This window comes from Nymphalis io, chromosome 27, assembly GCF_905147045.1.
Source record: "Nymphalis io chromosome 27, ilAglIoxx1.1, whole genome shotgun sequence".
Taxonomy (NCBI): Eukaryota; Metazoa; Arthropoda; class Insecta; order Lepidoptera; family Nymphalidae; genus Nymphalis; species Nymphalis io.
Window position 1 is genome coordinate 4,341,096 of NC_065914.1, and position 26,600 is coordinate 4,367,695.

Below are 26,600 nucleotides of genomic sequence, written 5' to 3' on the forward strand. Positions count from 1 at the left end.
ATAATTCGAATTAAAATTAACCCTATTTCAAAAAATATTCTTTTTGTTTAGATAAACGCATAGATTCCGATGGCTCCAAGGACAGCTCCATAGACAGCGGCACGGACACGAGGTACAACGACAAACGACGGGAGGCGGGGAGCAAGCAGGTTTGTTGCAAACAATCTACTGTCTGTTTTATCTGTGGACCTATTTTTACTTTGAGATTAAATGCACAATTTTTTTATCTCAATGTTGCATTCGAATATGATTTGCATTTAATAAATTCCTATAAGTTGCAATTTTTGTAAATATATTACTGCTCGGTTACTATATTTAAGAAATAATTCGCTTTGTTCACTTACAATAGAAATATCTATAAGAAGTAATTCGAAAATTACCATTGGTATTATTACAAAATGATAAATTGTATCAATTATACAAATCTACTAACTCCGTAAGCAAAACGAAGCGTCTTTTTTAATATAGCAACCGGGCGTATGTCATAAATATTATTATGTTTTAACTTGTTTTTTTTTCTTGTTTCCCCTTGTGGTTATTTTATAGAGAATAATTTAAATGTTGTGTCACTAACGCGTGCTGTCTAAATCACTCACAATCTGGAAGGGTGGTGGTATTTTTTTGTTTTTTTTTTTTTTAATTATTATTAATCATTTTTTATTTAAATAAACAATCAAATGGTTTTTTTTTTAATTGTTTGAATGTTTATTTCGATTATTTGAATTTCATTCTGTTAATCCATTACAAGTTTGTGATTCAAATATCATTTCACGTGGTTATGGTTCTTATTCCTATATGAAATAGAGGCCGAAATCGCTCAACTTATCCCAACTGCCGCGCGTCGAAGCACTCTTCAGAAATTTTGACGCTACAATGAAAGCCACCTACGATATATTAACTATATCGCCGAGGGTCGAAAAGGTCATTTTATTTTTAAATTTCAAATATCGCAATCTGACATTCGCTTCCATTACACATAGCATCGTGTGTTGTTTATATGTATGTGTGTGTGTGTTCATTGTATATCGCTACGCACTTTACAACATACATGTGTTATTCGATTTGTTATCATTATTATATTTTGTAATGTTTTTTTTTTATATATATATATTTTCAGGGTTGCCATTTATTTTGTATACCAATATTTTTTTTTTGTGTTTTAGAAAAAAATATATTTTGACGATATTTTAATTATTATTAATATTTTTTTACGGAGGTATTTCGTTTCTGTATCGTTTACAATAAAGTAAGTTGTCGTTGCTCGATTTCGTCAAGAATTAACTAATTGGTGTCTGGTTATTGAACTAAAATTTTAATAATATTTTCATGGTGGTGAAATTGGAATAGTAATAATTTGCTTGTATTAATGATTAATTTAATTAAGTATAACTTTAAACGATTTATGATAATAACAAGTTTGTTTAATTGCAAATATCTATCAATAAAAAGTATTTAGTGTTTGGCGGTAATTAAACTAATATGCACGAAGCACTACAAACAGTTATTATTATTAACAGTATATAAGAGCAATGAGTGATTATTAATGAAATTTATTATATAAATAATAATAAATATTAAATGTGAAGATTCTATATAATTTATTATATAAAACACTATATATGTTATAACATATAAATAATGTAGTACACTAAACTATACAAAAAGGGTTGCCAACTTTTATAATTATATATTATCTATATTTAAATCCGTCTTCGATTGTTTGAAAGTTAAAAGAATTTTAAAAAAAAAAAGGTAAATCTGAATCTGTAGTTATATAGTTTTGTTGATAAATGAGTATTTTATAGATATTGTTTTTTTTTTTATATGAGCTCTGTCATCTCGGTATATCGATTTTATTACCGATTAAATATTCATCTATGATAATATTTATTGACTGATTTTATGTTATAGGTTTTTTTCTGGTCTAAAAATTAAAAACAAATAAAACGAAGTTGTTTTTAAATATAAATGTTGGCAACACTGTTGCTTGCTTAATTCATAACACGCTTATCATTATCATTGTTTAACCGTTTTCATGTTTATTTAATTATTATTATTTATTTATTTTTTAATTTGAAATGTTACTTTTGTTTTGCGTATTATTTTATTATGTCACGTTTCGCCGTATAGGTTACATTAAATTTAACGAAAAACCGTGCGGCCGACGCACGGACGCGTCACCATACGGACGACTCGTCTCTCGGCAGTTTCAAATTTGAGGTTTGATTGATTTATTTTTTTATAATTTTAATTTTTTTTTTAATTTTGTTAAGTATTTTTTTTTACCAAAATGAAATGTCAGATTTGTGTATCGCTGGCCTCTTTTCACGCTAGTCTATTGTGGGTTCTTGGATACTCTAGTTTTTCTCTTTTCAAAATTTGCAGTTGTCCTCAAGTTCTTTTCTTCTATGGGTTGATTGTTACTACAAATTTCTACTTTAATGAATTGCTTGTCCGGATTCGAACTTGCGACCTTATTTTCAATCCACATCTTTCACGCATAGTGTATCGGGTTTAATCTACAAATGTATCTTGTTAAGTAATACAGTTATGTGTGTGCATGTGTTAAAAGTAAAATTTGCAAGTAAAGAGTATGTGTTGCAAACACAAGTTGGTGAAGGTTTGTGTAAGTACTTGAGTCATCAGAAATAGTTACAATGTTATGTAATTGTTGGTGCTGCGAAGTGTTTTAGTCGAATTTACATTTGTGTAATAATATATACGTGTATGTATGTTAAAATCGAGATGGCCTAGTGGTTAGAACGCGTGAATCTTAACCGACGATCGTTGGTTCAAACCCGGGCAAGCACCACTGAATTTTCATGTGCTTAATTTGTGATTATAATTCATCTCGTGCTTTACGGTGAAGGAAAACATCGTGAGGAAACCTGCATGTGTCTAATTTCATTGAAATTTTTTTTTTTTTTTTTATATCGCCGGGAGGGCAAATGACTCTACTCCACCTGATGGTAAGTGGTAGTAGAGTCCAAACGCGACGACGGCCAGTACAGACGGGAAAAACGTTCTGCACTAGCCGCCTTCGCCTTGCCGGCCCGCAAGATGCCTCTTCACGCCTCGTTTGAAGGAACCCGGGTTGTAAGAGGAGGGGAATACGTGAGCTGGTAAGGAATTCCATTTTTTGGAAGTGCGACAAAGAAAGGAGTTGCCAAATTTCTTTGTTCGCGATGGAATTGATGTCACAGTTAGGCGGTGACATCGAGAACCAGCTCGCGTGGACTTAAGAAGGAAGGGGGAAGCAGGAATTAGAGAGAATAATTCCTCAGAGCACTCGCCGTGATACAGTCGATAGAAAGCGCTCAGTGCTGCTATCTCACGACGCAATTGTAAAGGTTCAAGGGTGTTTGTGACCTTTACGTCGCCAATAATGCGTACGGCACGTCGCTGCAACCGGTCCAAGGCCTCAAGTAGGTACTTAGCGGAGCCATCCCAAAGGTGCGAGCAATATTCCACGCAAGACCGTACCTGTGTTTTGTACAGCAGGCACAGTTGTTGTGGCGTGAAAAAGCGCCGCACCTTGTTCAGAACTCCGAGTTTCCGTGAAGCTGTTTTTATAACAGCCTCGATGTAATCCCTTGGACTAAGGTCGCAGCGAACGTCAATCCCCAGCATGGCGATTTTGCTTTGCATCACCAGCGGAGTACCACAGAGGGAGGGAAGAGGGGAAAATGTTGACTTTTTCGCCGTGAGAGCGCATACCTGTGTTTTCTTGGCATTAAACTCAACAAGATTATCAGAGCCCCATTTGGCGATGAGATCTAACGTCCTATCGAGTTCAATGACAAGATTCTCCCGCCTCTCCTCAGTTTCCGCCCGCCCAGCCACTGCGCGTCCGTGGTATCTACCATGCACTGTACTATCATCTGCATAGCAATGTATGTTCCCAAGGGAGAGCATATCATTGATATGCAAAAGAAAGAGTGTGGGAGATAGCACAGATCCCTGGGGGACCCCAGCATTCACTACATAGAATTGTGAAGCGTAACCATCTACTAAAACACGAAGGCTACGCTTGTGTAGGAAGCTGGCAATCCAGGTGCATAGCTGAGCAGGCAGACCATATGCCGGTAGCTTGGAGAGAAGACTTCTGTGCCAGACCCTGTCGAAAGCCTTGGAGATATCGAGGCTGTTTGAATTATGTCACATATGTATTCTACCAACCCGCATTCGAGCAGCGTGGTGAAATAAGCTCTATACCTTCACCTCAAAAAGGGAGAGGAGGCCTTAGCCCAGCAGTGGGACATTAACAGGCTGTTACTGTGTATGTATGTCATATCAGAAGCAGATTCACTCTAAATCTCGTTCCTGGCCAGATTTCGATGTATTTTTATTGTTTAGAATAATACACATGAGATCTCTATGGGTATCTATTGGTGTGTGCTCACCTTTGCCTTAAAATCAGCTACATATCTCTTTAATAACACTGGGTCGCTCATGCTTCTCGTTTAAAAATTACTTTTAAAGGTAAAATTACTGGTCAGTGCGTAGTGATTTCGACAAAAAAGTAGGAAGATTTTTAATCAGTAGTGTGAAGGGATATTAGTAATTAAGTCTCCTTAAATGATAAGCGATGGGAGCTTTAATAATTGTCAATAAAGTCTTGTGAATTATCAGACTTAGGTTAAATCCTATTTATCTGTTATACAATTGCTGTCTTACCAAATATTGTAAATACTAATATATTACACAAGATAATATCGGTTTGTTCATGTTTAATCGTTACAGGATCAAGAGTCAACGGAACACGACGGTGACATCGAGGACATATCGGACGGCGAGAGGACGTCGTCCTCGGAGAGGGGGAACAGACCGACTTACTATCCGGGGAATAATGACGACGATACACCTAGGTATGTGGATTTTAAATAAACAATTTGCCACTCGGGAGGCGAGATCGATTATTGAATAGCTAGGTGGACGGGCTTATCTGATGGTAAGTGGTCCGTGTCCGCTCACAGACATTGGCGATTGAAGAAATATTAATCATTCCTTACATCACCAATATGTGACCAACCCTGGGGACTAAGATGTAATGTCCCACGTGCCTGAAGTCACACCGACTCACTCACCCTTCAAATCGGGACACAACAATACTGAGCAGTTTGGCGGTAGTGTGTCTAATGAGAGGGTTGGATCTAAACTCCTCCCATCGAGTAAAAAAAAAGTGAAACCGCATGGAGCAGCTGTTTGTATTAGTGCGGCTGTAAGTGTGCGGGATGTACGCATTTTTTTATAGAATAGCAAGGCGGACGAGCATATGGGCCACCTGATGGTAAGTGGTCACCAACGCCCTTAGACATTGGCATTGTAAGAAATGTCAATCATCGCTTACATAGCCAATGCTCCACCAACTTTGGGAACTAAGATGTTATGTCCCTTGTGCCTGTAATTACACTCGCTCAGTCACCCTTCAAACCGGAACACAACAATACCAAGTACTGCTGTTTTGCGGTAGAATATCTGACGAGGGGGTCGTACCTACCCAGACTAGCTTTTGCCCAAAGCCCTTCCACCAGTACAAAGCCTTACCACCTACATTATCTGGTCGCAGCGAGTTCCTGGTGAACGCGATGGACGCGGGCGAGCTGCGGCAGTCGCTGCGCCGCGCGCGCCGCGCCCCGCCCTGCGCCTCGCTCAGCGGGTCGCCGCACGACTCCGACGACGAGGTACGCACGCACACACACGCCATGCACTCATTATGTATTATATATATACGACTCTTTACAGTTGCTTAGGCGTCGTTCTTCGTGCAATGTCCAAAGAGCAATCTGTCAAAAAAAAAGTTACAGTACAGTACAGTACAGTAAAAGTTACAATAAGCAAAAAATAAATATTTTGCTTATTCTAATTTATTTTTGTACATTAATTTGCACAAATCTTTCCACTCTACACGATGCGTTGAGAGGTTTTCGAAACTGATAAAATATTTGGATAAACAAAATCCGACTCGAAGGACCAAAAAATTATGTATGAAATATTGTTAGAATCGAATACACGATGTTATGATATATTTTGTGATTGTAAAAAATTTACGTAGGTGTCAACACCATCCGGCGACAACGCGGATCGGAACCCGCTGTCCGGTTCGTGCGAGTCGCTCGAGCAAGCCGGACGTCAGAGCTACATCCGATCCGCCTTCGACAGCCTCAGCGGGAATCCCGACCAGGACACGCCGCAATCGGGTAATATACTCAGTAGTTTAAACACACTCAGATATCCGGATCGGTATCAGCTTGCCGTTGTTCCTCTTCTAGTAGTAGTAGTAGTAGTCGGACCACTGACTTGTCCAGAACACAGTGCCGGTTACGCGTCCAACGCGCTTTGCGAGCTGTCGCTGAGTGTGCCACTTATAGGCAACGGATTGGGATGGGATTTGGTCTCTCTGTGCATCATACCCCCGATTAGCTTCTCGGCGGGCGATCCAGATGTCGACGTGGTGGTGAGAGCTTGGACTCGTTATTTATTACGTGGTCGTATTTAATATAGAGCGCCCCAAATTGACCGGCTCTTTGTAGACATATTTGAATATTCCATGGGAATTTCGATTAATTTCACCATCGGATTTCGCGTTATAATTTAAAATTCCATTCTCCACCACCTCAATGTCTGGCATTCCACTACAGCGTGTTTAACGAGGCCCCTTCTGCCTCGCACGATTACTCTGCCGAAATAGCTATCGCCGGTGGTTTTTCCGAACTTCCGATACGTCCTGGGATGCTTCATAGAAAGCGGCTTTTCCTTCCTAAAAGACCGGCGACGCAGCCGCAAGTCCTCTGGCTTCGCAACCTCCTCCTTAATACCAAAGCCAAGGTGTACCTCAATTAACAATCGGCGGGGGGTGTCCGCGCAGGCACGAAGTCTCTGTCGGCGCAGCACCTGTCGCGCGCGCCGGCGCCGCGGGACGCCGAGGCCGCGCGGCGCCGCGACGAGCTGCAGCGCCGCATCCGCGAGACGCGCCGGCAGCTCGAGAGCGTGAGTACCGCCCGCGCCGCGAGGGGTTCATTGGGGAATTTCTACATATTCATTTTTTGAAGTATAAAAAATGGTGATTCAATACCTTGGGGAGGCCTCACTTCGTCATTAAACGTGATTTTACATAAACCTTAAAAAAGTGTAATTGAAGAAAATGACTACTTTTGTATTATGTGTTAAGCTTTACCGACGGTAAAAATCTTTAATTTCATTCAGGGATTATTGTATATTTGATAAAAAGACAATTTAATTTCAAACATTGAATTATATCAAAATTTTAACGATGAGGATTCATACACTTTGGCATAAGTGATTATATATTAAATTCTATAAAATCAAACTAAATATGCTTGTTTTTAATGTAACGGTGGGCGATGATAGACTACGACAGAATTGAGGATATATATTTTGTTTTTATAGAATAGGTAGGTGGACGAGCATTTATGGACCACCTGATGGTTAGTGGTCACCGACGCCCACAGTCATTGTTATTGTAAGAAATGTCATCGCTTACATCACAAATGCGCTACCAACCTTGGAAACTAAGATGTTATGCCCCTTGTGCCTGTAATTACATTGGCTTATTCGCCTTCAAACTGGAACACAACAATATCAAATACTGCTGTTTTGCGGTAAAATATCTGATGAGTGGGACGTACCTACCCAGACGAGCTTGCACAAAGCCTCACCATCAGTGAATAGTTAATAAGTTCCAACTCGACTACCTTCAGGTGGCGTTCCGGTCGAATTTAAAATCGAGTCAGTCGACGACCGATTTATCTTACATACCGGAGAAGGATGGCTCCCGACGAAATAGACCTGTGTCTATGGCCGTGCCGAGCAATTCTAGACCTTATGGTGAGCTATGTATAACATTTTTTAATCACTAATCATTTCTTAAACACATTTCATATTGTGACATAATGAATATTCCTACATGACACATAGATTGTCGTATAATTTATAAGTAAACTTATTTTACCTTTATCAATTTAAAACTGTTTCGTAAATTACATGCTAGATAAAGATGAAAGTTTCTTCCAAGTTTTTAAATTCTAACTTGGGTTAATTTTTTTATTACAAGATTACTAACACAATAAGAAAATTATATATTTAAAACTCGTGTAACTTGTGTGTACTTTTTATGGAATAAATTGTTTATGAAAAAGGTATGTTTAAAAATAATAAATATAATGAGTGATAAGTCACATAAAAATATTTCATACTAAAGTTCAAATATTCGTATTATAATATATGCTTAGGATAATGTGTATTCCTCACTAACAAAAAATTGTTCCTCCCTTAATGCTGACCAGGATTTTCTAACCCCCCCATATGTCCCGAAGAAAATCTAGAGAGCATATCGACAAACTACTTTGATAGCCTAAACTATCAAAATATGAATTTGGACTATCGTAACAAAAACCCTTATGACATTCCTGCGAATTTAAACCATAAAATGATACCTGAATATTTCGACAATATACCTCCGTACATACCTCCTCGCGTCAACGTAGAATCTGGACAGAATCCGAAGAGAAATATCAATCTACCACCAACAGCGAAACCGGTTATTTTCAAAGAAAATATACCCCAAAAACCGAACATGTCATTCACAATAGATATGTCTAAAAAGCCTGTGTCGAAAGTGTTTAATCGTCTCTTCCCTACCGCTTGTGACAATAACAAAGAACCACCCAAATTACCGCCGCGTAATTTTCATTTAAATCTCAATGAAAAACCGCAACCGAAAACGCCAAAACCAAATGCAAGAAGCATATTCAAGAATTATAAATCATGTCCCGTTTCGCCGGTTTCCGAGGAATGTAAATGGGCAGACAAAGTCGCTCAAAATCAGGATAGTAACCAAATGTCTGATAAACCAAGACAAAACACAGTAGATTCTAGGAAAAGAAACTCTCTCAGCTTCTTTGTTGGTTTAGAAAGTAAGATCAAAGATAGTAGAAACATCGTTGATACTATTAAAAGTGATACGGAACGGATGATTGCTGAAATAACAAAAAAGTACGGCGATTTAGATGAATTTGAACCGAATGCGCAAAATGACTTAGACTTACAGCCGACAAAAGAAATCGAAGAGAGGGACGACGGTAATTTCTCGTCCGATTCGTTGGAGGATTGTAGCTTGAGTCAGGATGTTAGTTGCAAAAATAAGCTTTACTCGAAAAAAATCTGCAAGAAGCACAATAAAAAGAGTGGCATGCCGCGTAGAGCTGTTTCGAACTATGAAATTTACGGTGGATCATATGAAAAGCCAACGATTCCTGCCAAACCACTGTGTGTCTCGCAAAAGAGTTCGACGTTGCCGCGAAATATGCCATCGAATATACCATTGGATGACATCATTGATGAAGACATGACTCCAAACTATTCCATGTACAGGTGTCAAAGCGTACTAACGAAACGGTGTGTCACAAGATCTAACGAATCGGTGCTGAGTGACCATTCCAATTGTTCTAGTGTCTCAAATGAAATATTCTTAAAATATGGTAACGAGGTCGCATTCCAACAAGCCAAATTCACAGACAGTCGGTACAATTTAAACGATTCACAGAATTGTTCATTCGAAAATATCAACGAACCGGATATGCGATATTTAGAAAACCATAGACACAGCAGCGCTAGTTTCTTCTTAAATCAGAAGAAATACATGAAAACGAGTTGCAGTCAAGAATCTATTTTATCTGACGAATTTATCGATAATGATAACCAGTTGTCGAGAACGAATTGTAATTCATTGGAAAGTGTTTTGTCTGACGACTCTGAGTGTACGAAAAGTGCTCCTTTAGAAATGTTATTTGAAGGAGCTAAAACAATTCGTTCTAAAAATACTCCAGTAGGAGTTCCGAACAGCCAAAGCTGTTACGAATTTGACAATTCATCGAAGAGCTACGGATCGAGTCCAAATAATGTACCTTATTTAAGTGGTTACATGTATAACAATTACTTTGCCGAGACATCTAGTCCCAGGATAGATAATAAAGACCAAGTACAAGCCGTCATTAGTCCAAGACCTCCAACACATAAGGTATATGGATTCGAAGTTCCTGCAGCTGAATTTTCTGGACATAAAACTGTTACACGATCTAAGAGTTTATATGACTCTGCATCAAAACAACCACCGCCGGCTAAAAATATCGCGTATTATTTTGACGGGAGTAACATACAACAATACAACAAAGAAAAGAAAAACATGGATGAAATACCGAGATTAAATCAAGGAGACTATATGGCTCATACAAGTAAATCCCTACAACCGAAATTTGCAGATAAACATAAGTATAAAAGTCAAATGGAAGGGTGTGATCAAAGCGCGATGGTTAAATCGAAGAGTTGTAGCTTTGAAGTTGTTTTAGAACCAGCGTCTAAACCAAATCCCTTGAAAAATCTAATGGAGAAAAGGAATTCTCACGTCAAGAAGAACCTAGAGAAATTTGAAGATCAAATAAAGAAAAATACTCAAAGTAAAGTTAATAAGAACCAACTTAACAAAGAGAAAGCAAATGTTGCAAAATATAACAATGCAACAAAGAGCCTTGAAAGGGATTCAGGACAGAAGAATAACAACGTTAAAATAACAATGGAGTTCGTGCCCCATAAACCTCCTAAACCTATTAAACGAACATCATCTATTAAACTTAACAATAGGTTAAAAGCTGGTTTAGACAAATCGGCTCTCAGTTCTTCCATTTCCTCACAATACAAAGCCAAATTAGACGGCTTGCATAATAAAAATTTCATTTCTAACAGAAAACAAGAAGACAAAAATTCAAATTTGGAAGAAGCACCGGATAATTCCGAGAAAACATTTGATGTTTTCGTCAAAGAAAAAGATGTAAATGAAAATAGATCTGAAATCCAATTGGACAGCCTTGAAGTGTATGCAATGCAAAGAATCGAAAGAATGAAACATGTAAGCATGGATTCCTTAGATGTTATTGAAGATAGTCAGGATTTCGCAAAAGATTCACTAGACTATTACGCAGAACAAGAGAATAAATACTATAGCAAGTCGCTTAAAGATCAAAAGAATTTTAAATACGGCAAAAATGATTTAGATATGCCTTGTCACAGCCGTCAAAATATCGAGTCCAAAGAAAACATTGCACCGGAAGAGAGTGATGAAGTTAAAAAGTTTAAATACATCGAACGGAAGCTAGAAATAATTAACAAACTAGTCGAAATGGAAGAACGAAAGATATTGCAGGAAAAAATACTTAAAGAATGGCGCATGAGACCTTTGAAAGCTAATATCAACGACGGTAAAGGTGTTGTTAAAGTTTTATCGAGAAAATTTGAAAAATTAGCAACAAAACAGAGCACTGTCCCAAATTTTGCATCCCTAACACTTGAGGAAGTAGACACCGACACCGACAATTCCGATCAGAAAGAAATAAAACGCAATTTGAGTCTTCCGGACATACTCGATACGGATCAAATCGGTTTGACGGTTGAGGGCGTTGATGTATCCAACGAAGCTGGAAATGAGAACATAGAAGAACAAGATATACCCGAACAGAAAACGCAATTGAATAACACATTTCAAAACATAATAAAACCACAAAAAACACTACCCCAAAGGGTTTACAACGAAATGGTTATACCTAAAACAGATGTACATTTAGATAGTGAGAATTATGAATCGTCAACCACCAGTTCGAGCTGCACCAATTCGCCCAAGAGAATGACTTTTTACGGTTTTAATAGACCAAAAACTCCGTTCAGAAGGATAATCCGCGTTCCAGCACCGAGATTGTATATGGATAACCAATACATTGCGTCCTCAAATAGAATAAGACCGGTTTTAAATTCAGGGAATGTCGTAAGGGGTGTAGTTCGGAAGTTGCCCATAGCTCACGCTGCAGTGCTACCGTCGAAATTTAACCCTACAGGTTGGATTCGCATGAATTTAATGTCGTGGCGATCCTTATTATTTGCGCTTTTTGTTCTAGATTTTTCTTTGGTCTTATGATCCCTATTGTATAGATGTTTTAGGATAAGCTTTAGGTAATTTGTGATTTTTTGTGAGGACTTAATTAATATTATGTATATTATATATGTTTATTTTGTAACGAGTTTGGCGTCACAACATGTCACAAATCATTGCTTCGATTATTTTTGCGATGTCGGCATGTACTGTTTGATTTATGATTTTCGTTGCGACGATGCACGTTTTTTAATAAATTATTTCGCTTTATTTGTTACTTTCTAAATTGGGTCAAACGTTGGAATGATGATTATTATTTTAATACATAACATATGTAAAAAAAAAACCGACCAATATTTGCACAAACGTTTGACTAAATTGTTGGCATTGCATGATTATAAATTGATCGATGTGACAGCGCGTAACCATCTGTCACCTTCCGAGCCCGAAGAGACGGGAATGAGACGTGCGATATCGCTGTCGGACCTCGCAGCCAAACCCGTGCCAGCGCCTAGAACACCACAAGGTTGGTAGCTCAGAGGTGGTACACGGTGGTGGTAGATGGTCGAGTGGTGCTTGACGTTTGGTAGTTGGTGAAGTGATTTGTTCACATATACACTTTATATAATTTTATTGTTTTTTTTTTTTTAATTTCATGGTGGCGGTGATTAAATATAAGCTAACATTTTGTGTTATCCAACAACAGTGTATATATTATTTTTAAATATAATTATCACTTAGCAGGATAGTATTACCTTGTTTGTATTATTCATTGTTATTATATTAATACCAGTATAGCCTACTCTAACCACAGGAGAAATAAAACTAACAACTTTGACTTTGAATTAACGCGATATCATTGGTCGAGATCTTGAATGATCTATGGTTTTCACTATGGACTCTCGAAATATGTATTGTTATCGGATATAAGTAATTAAGTAGAATAGTGTCGTATTATTAATAAATATATATTAATCAAGAACTGTATGTAGTTCATAATACAGCAAGCCACTGGTGGTAGAGCTATGTGCGAGCTCGTCTGGGTAGATACCACTCATCAGATATTATACCGCAAAACACGCGGTACTTGGTATAGTTGTGTTCCGGTTTGAAGGATGAGTGAGCCAGTGTTATTACAGGCGCAAGGGACATAACATCTTAGTTCCCAAAGTTGGTGGCGCATTGGTGTTGTAAGCGATGGTTATCATTTTTTACAATGCCAATCTCTATGGGCGTTGGTGACCACTTACCATCAGGTGGCCCATATGCTCGTCCGCCTTCCTATTCTATAAAAAAATTATTATATTCTATAAAAAGCTATTAGCGGGTAGCATGGAATATGTAAATAATGGTTTTATGTCTATTTCTTCTGAGATTGGAATAGTTTATACCAGGGTAGCAGAAAGTCTGCGGTATCACTTTCCATTTGTTCTTCATCTGGTCTTTTTGCAGTCTCATCGCAGAGAACGAAGAAATAGATATTACAGCTGTATATACACTTGTGCACCATAATCACTGTGTACAGTCAAATCAACTGGACCGTTTTTGCCTTATCACTCACAATGCCAATTTCTAAGGGCGGTGGTGACCATTTCACCACCAGGGGGCCCGTTCGCCTACTTACCCTTTTTAATAAATACAAAAACATGGATATTTTAACATGGATTGATTATAAATTGGAGGCTAATTCTATTGATTTATAAATGTTACGATTCGTTCCCGATTCGATTCCGATCTAACTTTGACCGAACTGGATTGTATACGGTCAAACGGCAACAATTACGTTCCGTTATCGATTGCGATAAAGCGACAATTTGTTAGTAGAATTAGCCTCTTGAAAACTAACACAATTTCGAATCAACACATCGCTATTAAAATATATGTAGTATCTTTTTTTTTAGCTGTTTATAATTCCTATTATTAATAAAAGCATGTTTCAATAGTTTTAGAATTAATTAATTAATTAATTACAGCTTTATTTAATCATTAATCATAATTCATTTCACTATTTAATCTTTATGTCTTCATCTCGAAGTTTTAATGTATATAATAGGCATTCCATGTTGTTCTTGTATATTTTGTTAATTATATTTTAGATTGTCATAACTAATGATAATTAAATTGTTACTTAAGTTATTTTCTCACAAATCAACTCAAATCTGGTGGGTATTTTTGGTATTTTATAAATTTTATTTACATAAGAAAATTATATAAATTATTTAATAGCTCAAATACATACATGTATAATAATAATAATAATATCCTGGGACATTTTTCACACACAGACATCTGATCCCAAATTAAGCTTGTACAGAGCTTGTGCTATGGAAACCAGACAACTGATATACTAAATATACTACTTTTCTTTTGTAAATACATACTTATATAGATAATTACACCCAGACTCAGGACAAACAGACATGTTCATGCACACAAATGTCTGTCCTGGGTGGGAATCGAACCCACAACCTCAGGCGTGAAAAGCAAGTGTTCTACCAACCACGCCAACCGGCTCCTCAAATGCATAAATGTATGCATAGCGGTTTGAAGGTCACAGGTTTGATGTTGAACCCTTGGGCTATTGAGTCCTCTAAATATTTTGCACTGGTGGTCTCCACGCCTCCTATGGCTTTGAGCCCGTTTCAGTTGGTCACCACCTCGTCATTATTTACTCTCAACCCGTCGTATATCTTGGAATAAGCTCCAAACCTTCTCCTCAAAAGAGAGAGGAGGTCTTAGCCCACAAGTGGGACATTAACAGGCTGTTAATGTACTGTGGAGTTAGACAATGTAAATATAGATAGTAGGGGTATAATTTATGAACTATTGTCACCTTGGATCCCACACATACGTCGCTTTGTTAGTGCGTGGATTGATATTTACTTCTGAAAACGTTATAGAAGGCTACCACATACCCCCAGGTGACATAAGTATGATAGCCTTGCTGTTAAGAAGCGATGTATATATGTATATATTTAGATGTATATTTACTCCTATCGTTCATAAAATATTATCGAAATTTGTAGGAGTCGATTTTAAATGATAATTTCCGACAGCCCCATCGAAACCGACGCAGCAACCGAACGCGAACGCGAACACGAACAAGTCGCCGAGCGGTTTCGTCCGGCCGGCGCCGCGATACGGCAGCAAGTCCAACATGACGAGGAGCTCGAGTGTCGGCGTTTTGAACAATCAGGTGACTTGTGTACTAATATGTTCCCGTTTCATTTGAGTCTCATGCCTTCTTAATACCGTAACGTAACAGCCTGTGAATGTCCCACTACTGGGCTAAAGGCCTCCTCTCCATTTTGAGGAGAAGGTTTGGAGCTTACGCCACGTTGCTCCAATGCGGGTTGGTAGAATACACATGTGGCATAATTTCAATGAAATTAGACACATGCAGGTTTCCTCACGATGTTCTCCTTCACCGTCAATCACGAGATGAATTATAATCACTAATTAAGCACATGAAAATTCAGTGGTTCTTGCCCGGGTTTGAACCCACGATCGTCGGTTAAGATTTACGCGTTCTAACCACTAGGCCATCTCGGCTTTCTTATATAATATATTATAGGATTTTTTTGAGTGTTAAAAAGAGTTACTACTGACTTTCTGGCCGGTTCTTCTCGGTAGAATCTACATTTCGAATCGGTGGTAGCTTTATATTAATTTTTTTTTTAAATGACGATTCAAGTGCTTTTGATAGCTTATTTGAATTAAGTATATTTTGATTTTGACTTTATGCGTTATTTATGTCGAGAGTTAAATGCCTTATTGGTATTGTAGCTGTATTTTAAAAAATATTGTTTTAGAGTAAAAAAAATTATTGAGATTTTGTCATGTAACTTATATAAGCTGTCTGGAGTTTGCTGATATATATAATTGTCAGTGTGATACTTCAAGGCCTTGGTTAACACGTAAAGTCGCTATCCTGCGCTCAATCCAATTCATATTATATAATTTAATCAATGATCATCCACAGAGCGATTCCGAATCGGATCCTCAGCCCCCCCGCCAGCAACCCACCCGTTCTCAAGGACTGATGCGACCCACCATATCGTCAGCGAACAAGGCCGCCGCGAACACAGCGAGACGTCGAGGCCTGGCGAACAATTACGGCGCAGGTACTTATACATATTTAGTACAGTCATGTAATACAGGGAAATTGCTCTAGCTTTGGCATAACTTTTTTTTATAAGTTTAACTAAAATCGAGAGGTATATGAAGTAGCATGGGCGACATCTATTGATCAAATTGGTCGCTTAGAAATGGTAGATTTCGATGTAGTAAAAAACTAATTTTGGTACAAACATAATCTCTAATCCACGATCCTATATATATATATATACATCTTACTACTTATCTGGATAAAAAATATTCTGAACTAAAATAAATTAATAGTTACAAAAAATTAAGTTTGGTGAGAATCATTTTTAATTTCGTGCGTAGATTTATTCACATTATATTAAGCCTCACGAGCTCTGGCTGTTGCCAATAATCTGCCCCAATTCGAGCATCGACGACGACGACTGAACATATACATACTGGATATGATAGCCGAAATTTAATAGCCTAGTTGGTTATTTTGGTCTATCAAACCCTATCTAATAGGTAAACAAATCTAGAAAAGACGACCACCGTTGTGCCTAAGAGGCTCTGGCCTTTCAATTCGAAAGCAATCTAGTAGAAAGCGCTCCATTGAACTTTCATTTAAAGCTTGATAGAGAATCACTAATCCAACTGATCATTATTTAAAGATTTTGGAGCAAAATTTTCCTATTCGCTCATTCATTTCAAATGTTTCTCGCTGATTTTGCTATCGATACAGCCACTAGCCACAGTCTAGGCGATATAAAATAATCTGCATATTAATTTGATTAATAAAATAATTATAGGTATTTAAATAGATTAAATTATCCAAATAACTTAAACTGTCCTAATATTTAGACGGCTTGCCATAACTTGAATTAATTTACACGATGTAACTGATATCCGATTTTCTGATCTTTCGTCAACCCGCTTTGGAGTAGCGTGGTTGCGGTTTTTTTTATAGTATAGGTAGGCGGGCGAGCATATGGGCCACCTGATGGTAAGTGGTCACCAACGCCCATAGACATTGGCAATGTAAGAAATGTTAACCATCGCTTACATCGCCAATGCGCCACCAACTGAAATGTTATATCCCTTGTGCCTTTAATTACCCAGCAGGTGAAGTTTACCCAGCAATCAGATTGGTACAAGTTACAATTTTAAAAGCCTAATTGACAATTATTTTGTCAATTACCATTAGTTATATACATGTTTCATTGAGTGATTAAAAACCTCTCTTCCACCTTTACCGTATGCATCGCTTTATATCGTTTTAAAGGATGATTTAGTCAGTAAAATTGTACATAAATAGTTCCAAGTTTGTAAAGCTAAAATTTTTTATCAGTCCGGCTAGCTTTTGTTCTTTAAATATATGAGTACGGGTAAAATGCGAAGGTATCAGTTACACCGCGAAACTAACCGCACGCGTGCCGCACGCGTCCGTAGTCCGTAACACGCACAGCATAGAAGCTGTTTCAGCTCGCTCCGAGTCCAGCTCCGACGCCGACGACGCCCAGCGCCCGCGGGCCGCCTCCGTCGACCGCGCGCCGCGCCGCCTCGGTGAGTTCGGTTAATACCTGACACGGCGCCGGACACGACACACACAGTGGTCGGACACATCGTTTTGAACTCGAAAGACTCGAGTTACCCCTTCCGACATCACTCATCATATATTTTAATGTTTACAACTGTGGTGGTCCCACCAAATCACCCAGTCACGATTACTGACACTGAAGGATACTAATTTGGGTTAGTAGAATGGCTGAAGTGGTAACGATGAGGTGTGTGTCAGGTCGCAGCGGCAGCGAGCGCGATATCTCGGCGAAGGCGCGCGAGGTGACGGCGCGACTCTCCGCCAACACGAGGCCGCGGCCCAAGGACGCGCCGGGGGATGCCAGCTGTATGTATATCGCTATATACTACACTCCAAGAGCGACATAATGTATTGGGTATACAGTATATTCTTGTCCAGGACCCAAGCTACCTTTAAATCTGTCATCATATATATATCTATGTATCTCATATTTAAGTCTGTTCGGTGCATTAATCGTGATGAACAACACTCAGATGAAGTTGCATTCGCATTTATTGTATTTTATATTGGCGGAATGTTCAACTCGAACAACCCTATCATAGAGAACAAGTTTGCATAGACATACTAGCACAATAATAATATCCTGCGACATTATTCACACACGGCCATCTGATCCCAAATTAAGCTTGTACAAAGCTTGTGCTATGGAAACCAGACAACTGATATACTACATATACTACTTTTCTTCTATAAATACATACTTATATACTGGTGGTAGGGCTTTTTGCAAGCTCGTCTGGGTAGGTACCACCCACTCATCAGATATTCTACCGCAAAACAGCAATACTTGATATTGTTGTGTTCCGGTTTGAAGGGTGAGTGAGCCAGTGTAATTACAGGCACAAGGGACATAAAATCTTAGTTCCCAAGGTTGGTGGCGCATTGGCTATAAGCGATGGTTGACATTTCTCACAATGCTAATGTCTAAGGGCGTTTGGTGACCACTTACCATCAGGTGGCCCATATGCTCGTCCACCTTCCTATTCTATAAAAAAAAAAATATATAGATAATTACACCCAGACTCAGGACAAACAGACATGTTCACGCACACATATGTCTGTCCTGGGTGGGAATCGAACCCACAACCTTCGGCGTGAAAGGCAAGTATCTACCAACTTGGCAAGTATGTGCAAAGACATGTAGTCTCAGAACATTTTCTTCTAAATGAAATTTGACAGAAAGAGAATAAACGGCTTATAACTCCTCTTATATGTTTCTAAGAAGGTTAATCATATAATAGTCTTACTCTCTAACTGATATAATGTTGTTGTTTTTTTTGTCTGTACCGATAAATAATTTGTATCAAAGCTACTGGATTACCGAGTGTTTCCCCCAGCAGTATCCTCGTCGCAGCTGTGCTCGGCGCTGACGGAACAGCTGACGAGGACGGCGAGCAAGGTGGTACAGTTGTACCGATCGCTGCAGCGGGAGCCGGACTGCGCCGCTGATATAAGCGGTGAGGCATGCTTATAAACATATTTAGCTATAAAAGCTCCACGACTTACGAGCTGTTCAGCGATGTGAAATTTTTTGCTTTGTTCCTTGATATATAATTGTATAAATCCATTAAAATGTACGTATCAATACATACATACTTCGATGTATACATTCGTTTAGGTTGCTGTAGCTAATTTATTATATACAGTCCATTTTTTAAATAAATTGTAAAAAAGTAATGCAATAAAAAAATTCACACAGTTCGCGACGTCTTTAAATTAAAAATGAAACCTACAAATAATAAGCAACGATATCACTAAGAGCAATAACCGCACTCACTTGTCGCTCAGCGTAAAACTGCGTACCAATGAAATATTAGCAACTTTTTCATTCTGTCAACATTGCCCAATCCAGGTTATCCAAACGGTTACTCCGACGTATACAATGAAATAGCCACTAGGCCGAGATGGCCTAGTGGTTAGAACGCGTGAATCATAACCGATGATCGTGTTTTCAAAACCAGGCAAGCACCACTGAATTTTCATGTGCTTAATTTGTGTTTATAATTCATCTCGTGCTTGACGGTGAAGGAAAACATCGTGAGGAAACCTGCATGTGACTAATTTCATTGAAATTATAGCACATGTGTATTCTACCAACCCGCATTGGAGCTGCGTGGTGGAATAAGCTCCAAACCTTCTCCTCAAAAGGGAGAGGAGGCCTTAGCTCAGCAGTGGGACATTAACAGGCTGTTACTGTTACAGTACAGTATACAATGAAAATTATAATATCGGTGTAATTATTGAATTAATTTCTGTTTCTAGGTCTCGAAGCAGCGATACTCGAGACACAAAAAGTCCTTCGAAGTGCCGTAACCGTGCAGAACGGTTCAGAAGGTGACTGCGCACTAGCCGTCGACTCTGCTCGGCAGAGACTCGACCATCTCGTGGCCAAAGGTAAGAAGAGTCTTATGTATTTCGCTTTCAGCTAATGAATCCCAGATACTATAATTTTCTTGTACCGAACCGTTATTAAATCTCAGATGAAGAATTTTAAGGTGAAACCGTAGAATGTTCTAGAATATAATTATTTTACTTATACGTATATATACTTCCATATACCGCCGCATAAATACCATATATCTTGAGGTTTATAGTGCAAGCCCTGGGTAGGACCATTAAGAGTTGTTATGTTACGTGTTAAGACGTTCTTAATAGCAGCCCGGAATCTGTAAGTTGGGGCGCTACGGCGCACGAACTCTCCGAACAAAATATAAGAACCCCATGGGGTTCTTATATTTTGTTCAGAAATCAGAAAATTATGTCGCAATACCATTATTTTATCACTAATTTTGAATATTTTTACAAATTTTTATTTTATGTCACTTCTTAGTGTGTATGAGTTGAAGTTTGCAACATAAAGCAGTTTCAAGTCGTCGAATTAATTGGGCTGATATTTAGCAGCCTTTGTGCTTTGTGCGTAAATGTAATATTTATTGAATGCTAAATTTTTTCAGAATCGACTGCAGCAGGTAACCCGGCTATGTCTCTCATCGAGCAGTATTCGGATATTCTGCTAAACATGATGCAGAGCAAAATGGTCAACCAGTTCTCGCAGAGCCCTCAGAGTCTACCCCCCACCCCCCGGGATCAAGACAGCTAGTGCACGTGATTAATGTGACCCCTTGTGTTAGTTTTGTGATAACCGTGCATATTCGAATGTAATATGCTGAGCGGTTAATACTATTATATGTGTTTTGAAATGAAACTGCAATACAACATGCTGATTTTGTCGGTTAATAATGGAAGATACGTGGTATGAGTGTTTTTTTTTTAAATATTAATGACATTCCATCTCGAGAACTTGATGTTTTAATTGATGTTTAAGTGATGATGTGATGTGTTGCCAGTTTCGATGTCAACGTTCTTGTATAATTCGAAACTTTTTTATTTTTAAATTTTAAATTGAGCAACAGTTTCGCAACTAAAGCGTATTTGTTATCTGTTATGTGATGTCGTATTGGAATTTAAAAAATAAGTGGAAAATTATGGCTTTGATTAATATTTCTTTTTTTAAATAGCTTTGTTCTGAGATCAATTATTTGTTTGTTTTTTTTTTTTAATATTTCGAAGAATCAAATTTAAATAAGTATCTAAGCTATTTTATCGCGAAATAATGCGAATCTAACTCTATACTTGCTAATTAAATTTGTAATCAATGAATACAGTATTACTTCAAATAATACATAACGTTTTGTATTTATTATCAATATATAAATAACTTGTGATGATAATTTTCACAATAAACTGACCTCTAAATATTAAAGAAGTCTAGAAGCATTTCTTTTTCTTTTTTAAAAGTGCATTCCAATGATTAAATTTGTAATGGGATGTAACGAAAACGATAAATTTTGATGTGAAAAGTAGTGAAATTAAATGAAAAGTATGCAACCATTTTGTTTTAAAAAACCGATTTTAAGTTCGTGTCTATGTTTATACTTTTATGTCTCGCTTATTATCTATCTTTAAATTAAATATCAAAAGATTTTAAAAATTGCTCCGCTATTGTTATTTATCTGTGGAAAGAAACAAATTATATTTTATCCCTATTAACAAGCAAAATGGTCGCATTTTAACAATGTGCAAAAACACGACGAAGGATTAAATGTCTGTAGTCAATTCGGCGTATTTTATGTTATATGGTTGTATGATATTGGGACTTTATAATTTCAAAATGAAGCCTTATTTCTTATATCTCAAGGTTTATTTGATAAATTCAAATGTTAAATATAACTATGAAAATAAGAAATAAATTGCGCGATTAGTTTTATAGAATTTGAAAGCTGAAATTAAAAATTATACACAAATAAAATAGCTTAAAACCCGTGTATATGTTACCGCTGCGACGTAACTTAAGAATCAAAAGCAATATTGTCAAGTTGTAAATCTATTGTCATATGTATGTGATTCATTTACATAAAAATGTAATTATTTTTTTCAGCTAATAATTCTTGTTAAATACAGCCTCAACAATTTAGCACTTGAAAACCAAGTGCTGCTTTCCATCTTTATAAAAATTGGGCTTTTCTGCTTATTAATGTATATTCTGTATAATTTCAGTTCAAATTCTGAATTTAAATCCAGAACATGAGAATAACGTCCACAAGTCAACTGTAATTTTAGTGTTAAGGTCCCGTTATGTCACAATATTCATTATTATATTATAACTGACACGTAAAATATCTCTCGGGTAATGCCTCTCTTTTCGCATTGTAATTGTATTGTCAAATTTACAGATGTCAATTTGACACCTGTCAAAATGAATATTTTTTTTTAATTTGTTCTCTACTGGCAAAGTATCGTGTGATTGATAAATAGAACCGTGCTTCGCAGTCTCATTTTTGGGTTGCACACGATTAAGTATATAATAAAATACATTTATAAATGTGTCGCCTCTGTAATCTTTCTTTAAAAACTATATATATAATAAAATAAAACTGAAATACTAATAATAATATTACTAACATAGCATATGAATTGACTAAATAAAAAACAGTGGCTGCGAAAAGTAGCACATTTGAATATTTGCTACTTCTTAAAATTCCAGCCTATGCCATTTTATGTATAAATAATATAGTCCAGTATTTAATTTTAATTATACGTAAATTTTGAAAATGCCTTCACCATTCTTTTTTTTTATTATCTAAGATTTACTTATACTTCACTTCATTGGCAAAAGAACTTTGCTAAAATTATATATTTTTTTTATTTTGACAGTAAATTAGACAGATACAAGAAAGAGACAGCATGAGAGATTTTATTACGGAGTTTTGGTATATCATGATTGTATTTAAAAGAAAATGACATCATCAATTCAATCGCAAGAGCTTATTTTAAATGAATTGAATTTTTGCTTGTCCGTCCGTCTGTAAAATGATGTGACGAGTCAATTTGTAACGAGACGATTCGGTTGAATTAATTTTGTATTACACTCGGGAACCAATTATAATTTTCAAAGATTCTATTTAGCTCAGTTACTTCATTATCAGTTAATATAGTGGCAACACTAATTATATTAGCTTTTTAATATAGCATTCAGCTTTCTTTTGAAGCCATTTATATTACATGATAAAAAAGTCATTATTTTTAAATATTCAGTTTTGTTCTAAAATATGGATTAAAATAAACATTAGCGGTTTTAGTTATAAATGTCGCTTAGCGGCAATTTACTTACACACTGACTTCTCTCTTTCTATCATTATTGATTTGACATTCGAAAGAGGAAGACAGCATTGTTTACCCAATCACTCGCTAAGCAGCATTTATAAGTAAGATTGTAGATTTTTTTCCTATATCGTATCTCTGTTAACATTTGTTATTTAATAACATTGTATTGTATTCGTGCATGTGTTATGCAGAATTAATTTAACCTTTTTGGTTTCTGGACTTGATTGTAGACAGTAAACTTTTGGGAACTGTCAATTATGAAATAGTTGTAAGTTGTTGTCAACACATGTCGGTGATAAAACTGAAGATTGTTACAACGTTCTGGTAATTGCAAACGGTTGCAAATACAGAAAGTGATTGATGAAACTAGAGTCGACACACGTCTTTATATTTATAAGAATATTGTCTATAGCCTATTTCAACCACAGGAGTAAAGACAAACGACTTTGACATTGACAGTGGTATCTTGTATAATCTATGGTATTCTTTATGGATTCGTGAAAATATTGTACGAATTAAAAGTGGATATAAGTAGATAAATAATGACATAGGATATATTCATGAAGAACAGTTCGCAGTGCATAATATAGCAGAGCTATTAGCAAACCGCATGGAATATGAAATAGAAGGTTTGTTTATTTCTACTCCTGCGTTTGGAATAGTCTATATATATAAAAAAATATCTTAGTTTGAAAAATATGTGAATTGTATTAAATAGATAGTTCTTATTAAGCTTTTCTTCAATCCTTATTGATGTTCTAATTTAAACTATCATTATATAAAATAGATTGAGTTTTGTGTATATGTTAATATAAATTATTGACAGTTCTCATTGGCAACTATCTCGTAATAGATACGAGAAGTCTGTGGATATGATAGCGTTGTAGATATATTTTTTTTTATTATTATTATTTAATGTTCAAAATTGTAATGCCATTTACGAAAAAGACTAATGTTATAAAATATAAATAATAAATATGTACATGATATTACACAATAATTATTGATGGATTTCTTTTGTTTTTTTTTTTCTTTTATTTGTTTTTTTTTTATTACTTTATTTGTATATACGTAATATGCACTAACCATTTTTTTATGGCTTAATATCTAATCTTAAAGTTAAGTTTAGAATTATTATTATTTATTTATATAATATATATTATTGGAATATAATATATTTTATGTGGAATTGATAACATTTTTCAAGGATTTGCGATTAACATAATGTATGTTTATTTATATTATGTAAACAGCTTGTCACGGATTATATTGACTTATGTATATGTAGTGAAGAAAAGAATTTTGCGAAATTATTTGTAATACTAGCCTATATCACATCCACATCAAAAAAGCCTATATCAAATTAATAAAGAGGCTCTGGCTAGTAGTTCAATATCGCTGGTGTGAATGTAGTCTTACAAATGCGTTGCTTTTTTTTTTAATTTTTTAAAATGCTATTGCTTTCCAGCATTTTTTATAAAGCACTGGCCACATAAGTGTTATATCCACTGATTGAATACTTTGTTGTTGTTATTTCGCTCATTTTTATTCGGTACCTTAGAAAAACCACATACCATTAGATTTGCTTGGTTGCGTTGTTAATTCCTGACGGAAGTAACTTAGACATAAAAATAATAGTAATACTACGGCCTCGCTTCAGATACAGCCAATGCATTCTCATGTAATTGCTAAGGGTCCGTTCACACAGACCGGCTCGGAGAGGAGAGCAGATTTTTATCACGTTGGAAACAGTGTTTTGAGTGATTGTAGTAAAGTTTATTTTTGCATTTGCACCTTTTTTGTCATTAAAAATGCCTGAACGCGCTTCGTGTGAAGTAATAAAAGGAGCCGACCGGCTCCGCTTGCGTGCTCTTTCTCGCTCGCACCCGCTTTCAGATCTCTTCCAGCCGGTCGATGTGAAATAGTTGGCGGCTCCGCTCCGGCCAATTCCAAGCGTATACGACCCGGTCTGTGTGAAAAGAAAAAAGCAGGCCGATGCTCTCCGAGCCGGTCTGTGTGAACGGACCCTTAATCAGATGTGACATGAATTTAAAGAAATAACAAAAGAAACTATTGTTATTATTTGATAAACAAGAATTGAGGATGGATTTGAATATAATAAATGGAATTCACATTAATAATACATATATTTATTTATTGCACATTGCTTTGTATATAAGCTTATTTACTTACATTATCTTAACATTTGGTTATATACAGTAAACATTATTATCGCTTAATAAAATGTAACACATTTAGAATATTTTACTGTATAATAATTAACTTATATATAAGTATATTAAATATGCATACACAGTATGTAACATGCTTATATATATAATTATTATGTAATCTAAATGTTTTGTAACATGCTTCTATCACTCGCAGGTTCACAATAACACTAAAGAGTATAATATGTATATAAAAACCTCGATGTTAAGTGTGTAAGACAATCATCAATTGTTTCTTTTATAGAACAAAACAACAGCAACGAGAGCATGCTAGTTCTTAGCATGCTCTTTGATCAAATATCGTTATTTAGATAGAAGAGACGAAGCATCGTACAACCACTGCTTTGGCGACATTATATTTTTTTTAAATTGCTTTTTCTTTCAACAGCTGTTTTACACTTTGCATATTTAATTTGTTACAGTTGCCGCCAAAATAAATAAATCTTTACTATATGGTTCTGTCAAGATTGACTGATTATTTAGAAATTGACAATTTATAGAATAAATAAACGAGTTATTAAGTGATAATAATTTATATTGTTTATAAAATCATTTTTTTTTATTCAAATTACATAATAGTTCAAAGAAGCTTGCTAATATTTATGTCATCCGCCATTTTGTCGACACAATGGCGGGAAATTATTTTGGTATTTTTCAAAGTTATCTTAAAACCATAACTTTTTATAAAACTATGCAATTATTTATTAGGTCAAGATATTTTTATATAAGTTTAATCTTGTGTAGTAGCTGTAATAGTTACAATAAATCAACACTAATTGTTTTTTTTACTATTTAGAAATGTCATACATGTAACACTGTTCTAATATATGAAAAAGAATTGAAAAAAAAAATTAAAATACATTTTATTTAAAAATAATAATTATTCATGTAAAATCTTACAATAGCTTTTAAGTTAATTTGTATTTAGATTATCTTATTCATTAAATTTACAGCCTTACTTATATTGCTTAGCGGCTGTTTAGTTAAACACAGATTTATCTCTTTCTGTCGTTATTGATTTCACATTCGAATGAAGAAGACAACATTGTTTAACTAAGTAACGTTTATAAGTAAGATTTTATTT

The 26,600-nt window shown here is 36.1% G+C and overlaps 1 protein-coding gene across 9 annotated transcripts in view; it reads left to right on the forward strand.

Moving 5' to 3' along the window:
• LOC126778784 (mitogen-activated protein kinase-binding protein 1) overlaps positions 1–24,296 on the forward strand; it is a 122,243-nt gene extending 97,947 nt beyond the window's left edge. For 2 of the 9 annotated variants that reach the window (XM_050502437.1, XM_050502442.1), the window contains exons 21-36: positions 52–149; positions 805–921; positions 2,131–2,220; positions 4,744–4,868; positions 5,570–5,684; positions 6,056–6,200; positions 6,869–6,990; positions 7,722–7,848; positions 12,357–12,464; positions 14,995–15,134; positions 15,921–16,062; positions 17,495–17,587; positions 17,820–17,927; positions 18,959–19,078; positions 19,884–20,015; positions 20,576–24,296. In XM_050502437.1, coding sequence (XP_050358394.1) covers positions 52–149; positions 805–921; positions 2,131–2,220; positions 4,744–4,868; positions 5,570–5,684; positions 6,056–6,200; positions 6,869–6,990; positions 7,722–7,848; positions 12,357–12,464; positions 14,995–15,134; positions 15,921–16,062; positions 17,495–17,587; positions 17,820–17,927; positions 18,959–19,078; positions 19,884–20,015; positions 20,576–20,721 — 1,928 coding nt within the window. In that variant the 3' untranslated portion in view covers positions 20,722–24,296. The remainder of the gene's footprint in view (positions 1–51; positions 150–804; positions 922–2,130; positions 2,221–4,743; positions 4,869–5,569; positions 5,685–6,055; positions 6,201–6,868; positions 6,991–7,721; positions 7,849–12,356; positions 12,465–14,994; positions 15,135–15,920; positions 16,063–17,494; positions 17,588–17,819; positions 17,928–18,958; positions 19,079–19,883; positions 20,016–20,575) is intronic. The other 7 variants (XM_050502438.1, XM_050502439.1, XM_050502440.1 and 4 more) reach the window with 7 other exon arrangements.
• The last annotated feature ends 2,304 nt before the right edge of the window (positions 24,297–26,600 follow it).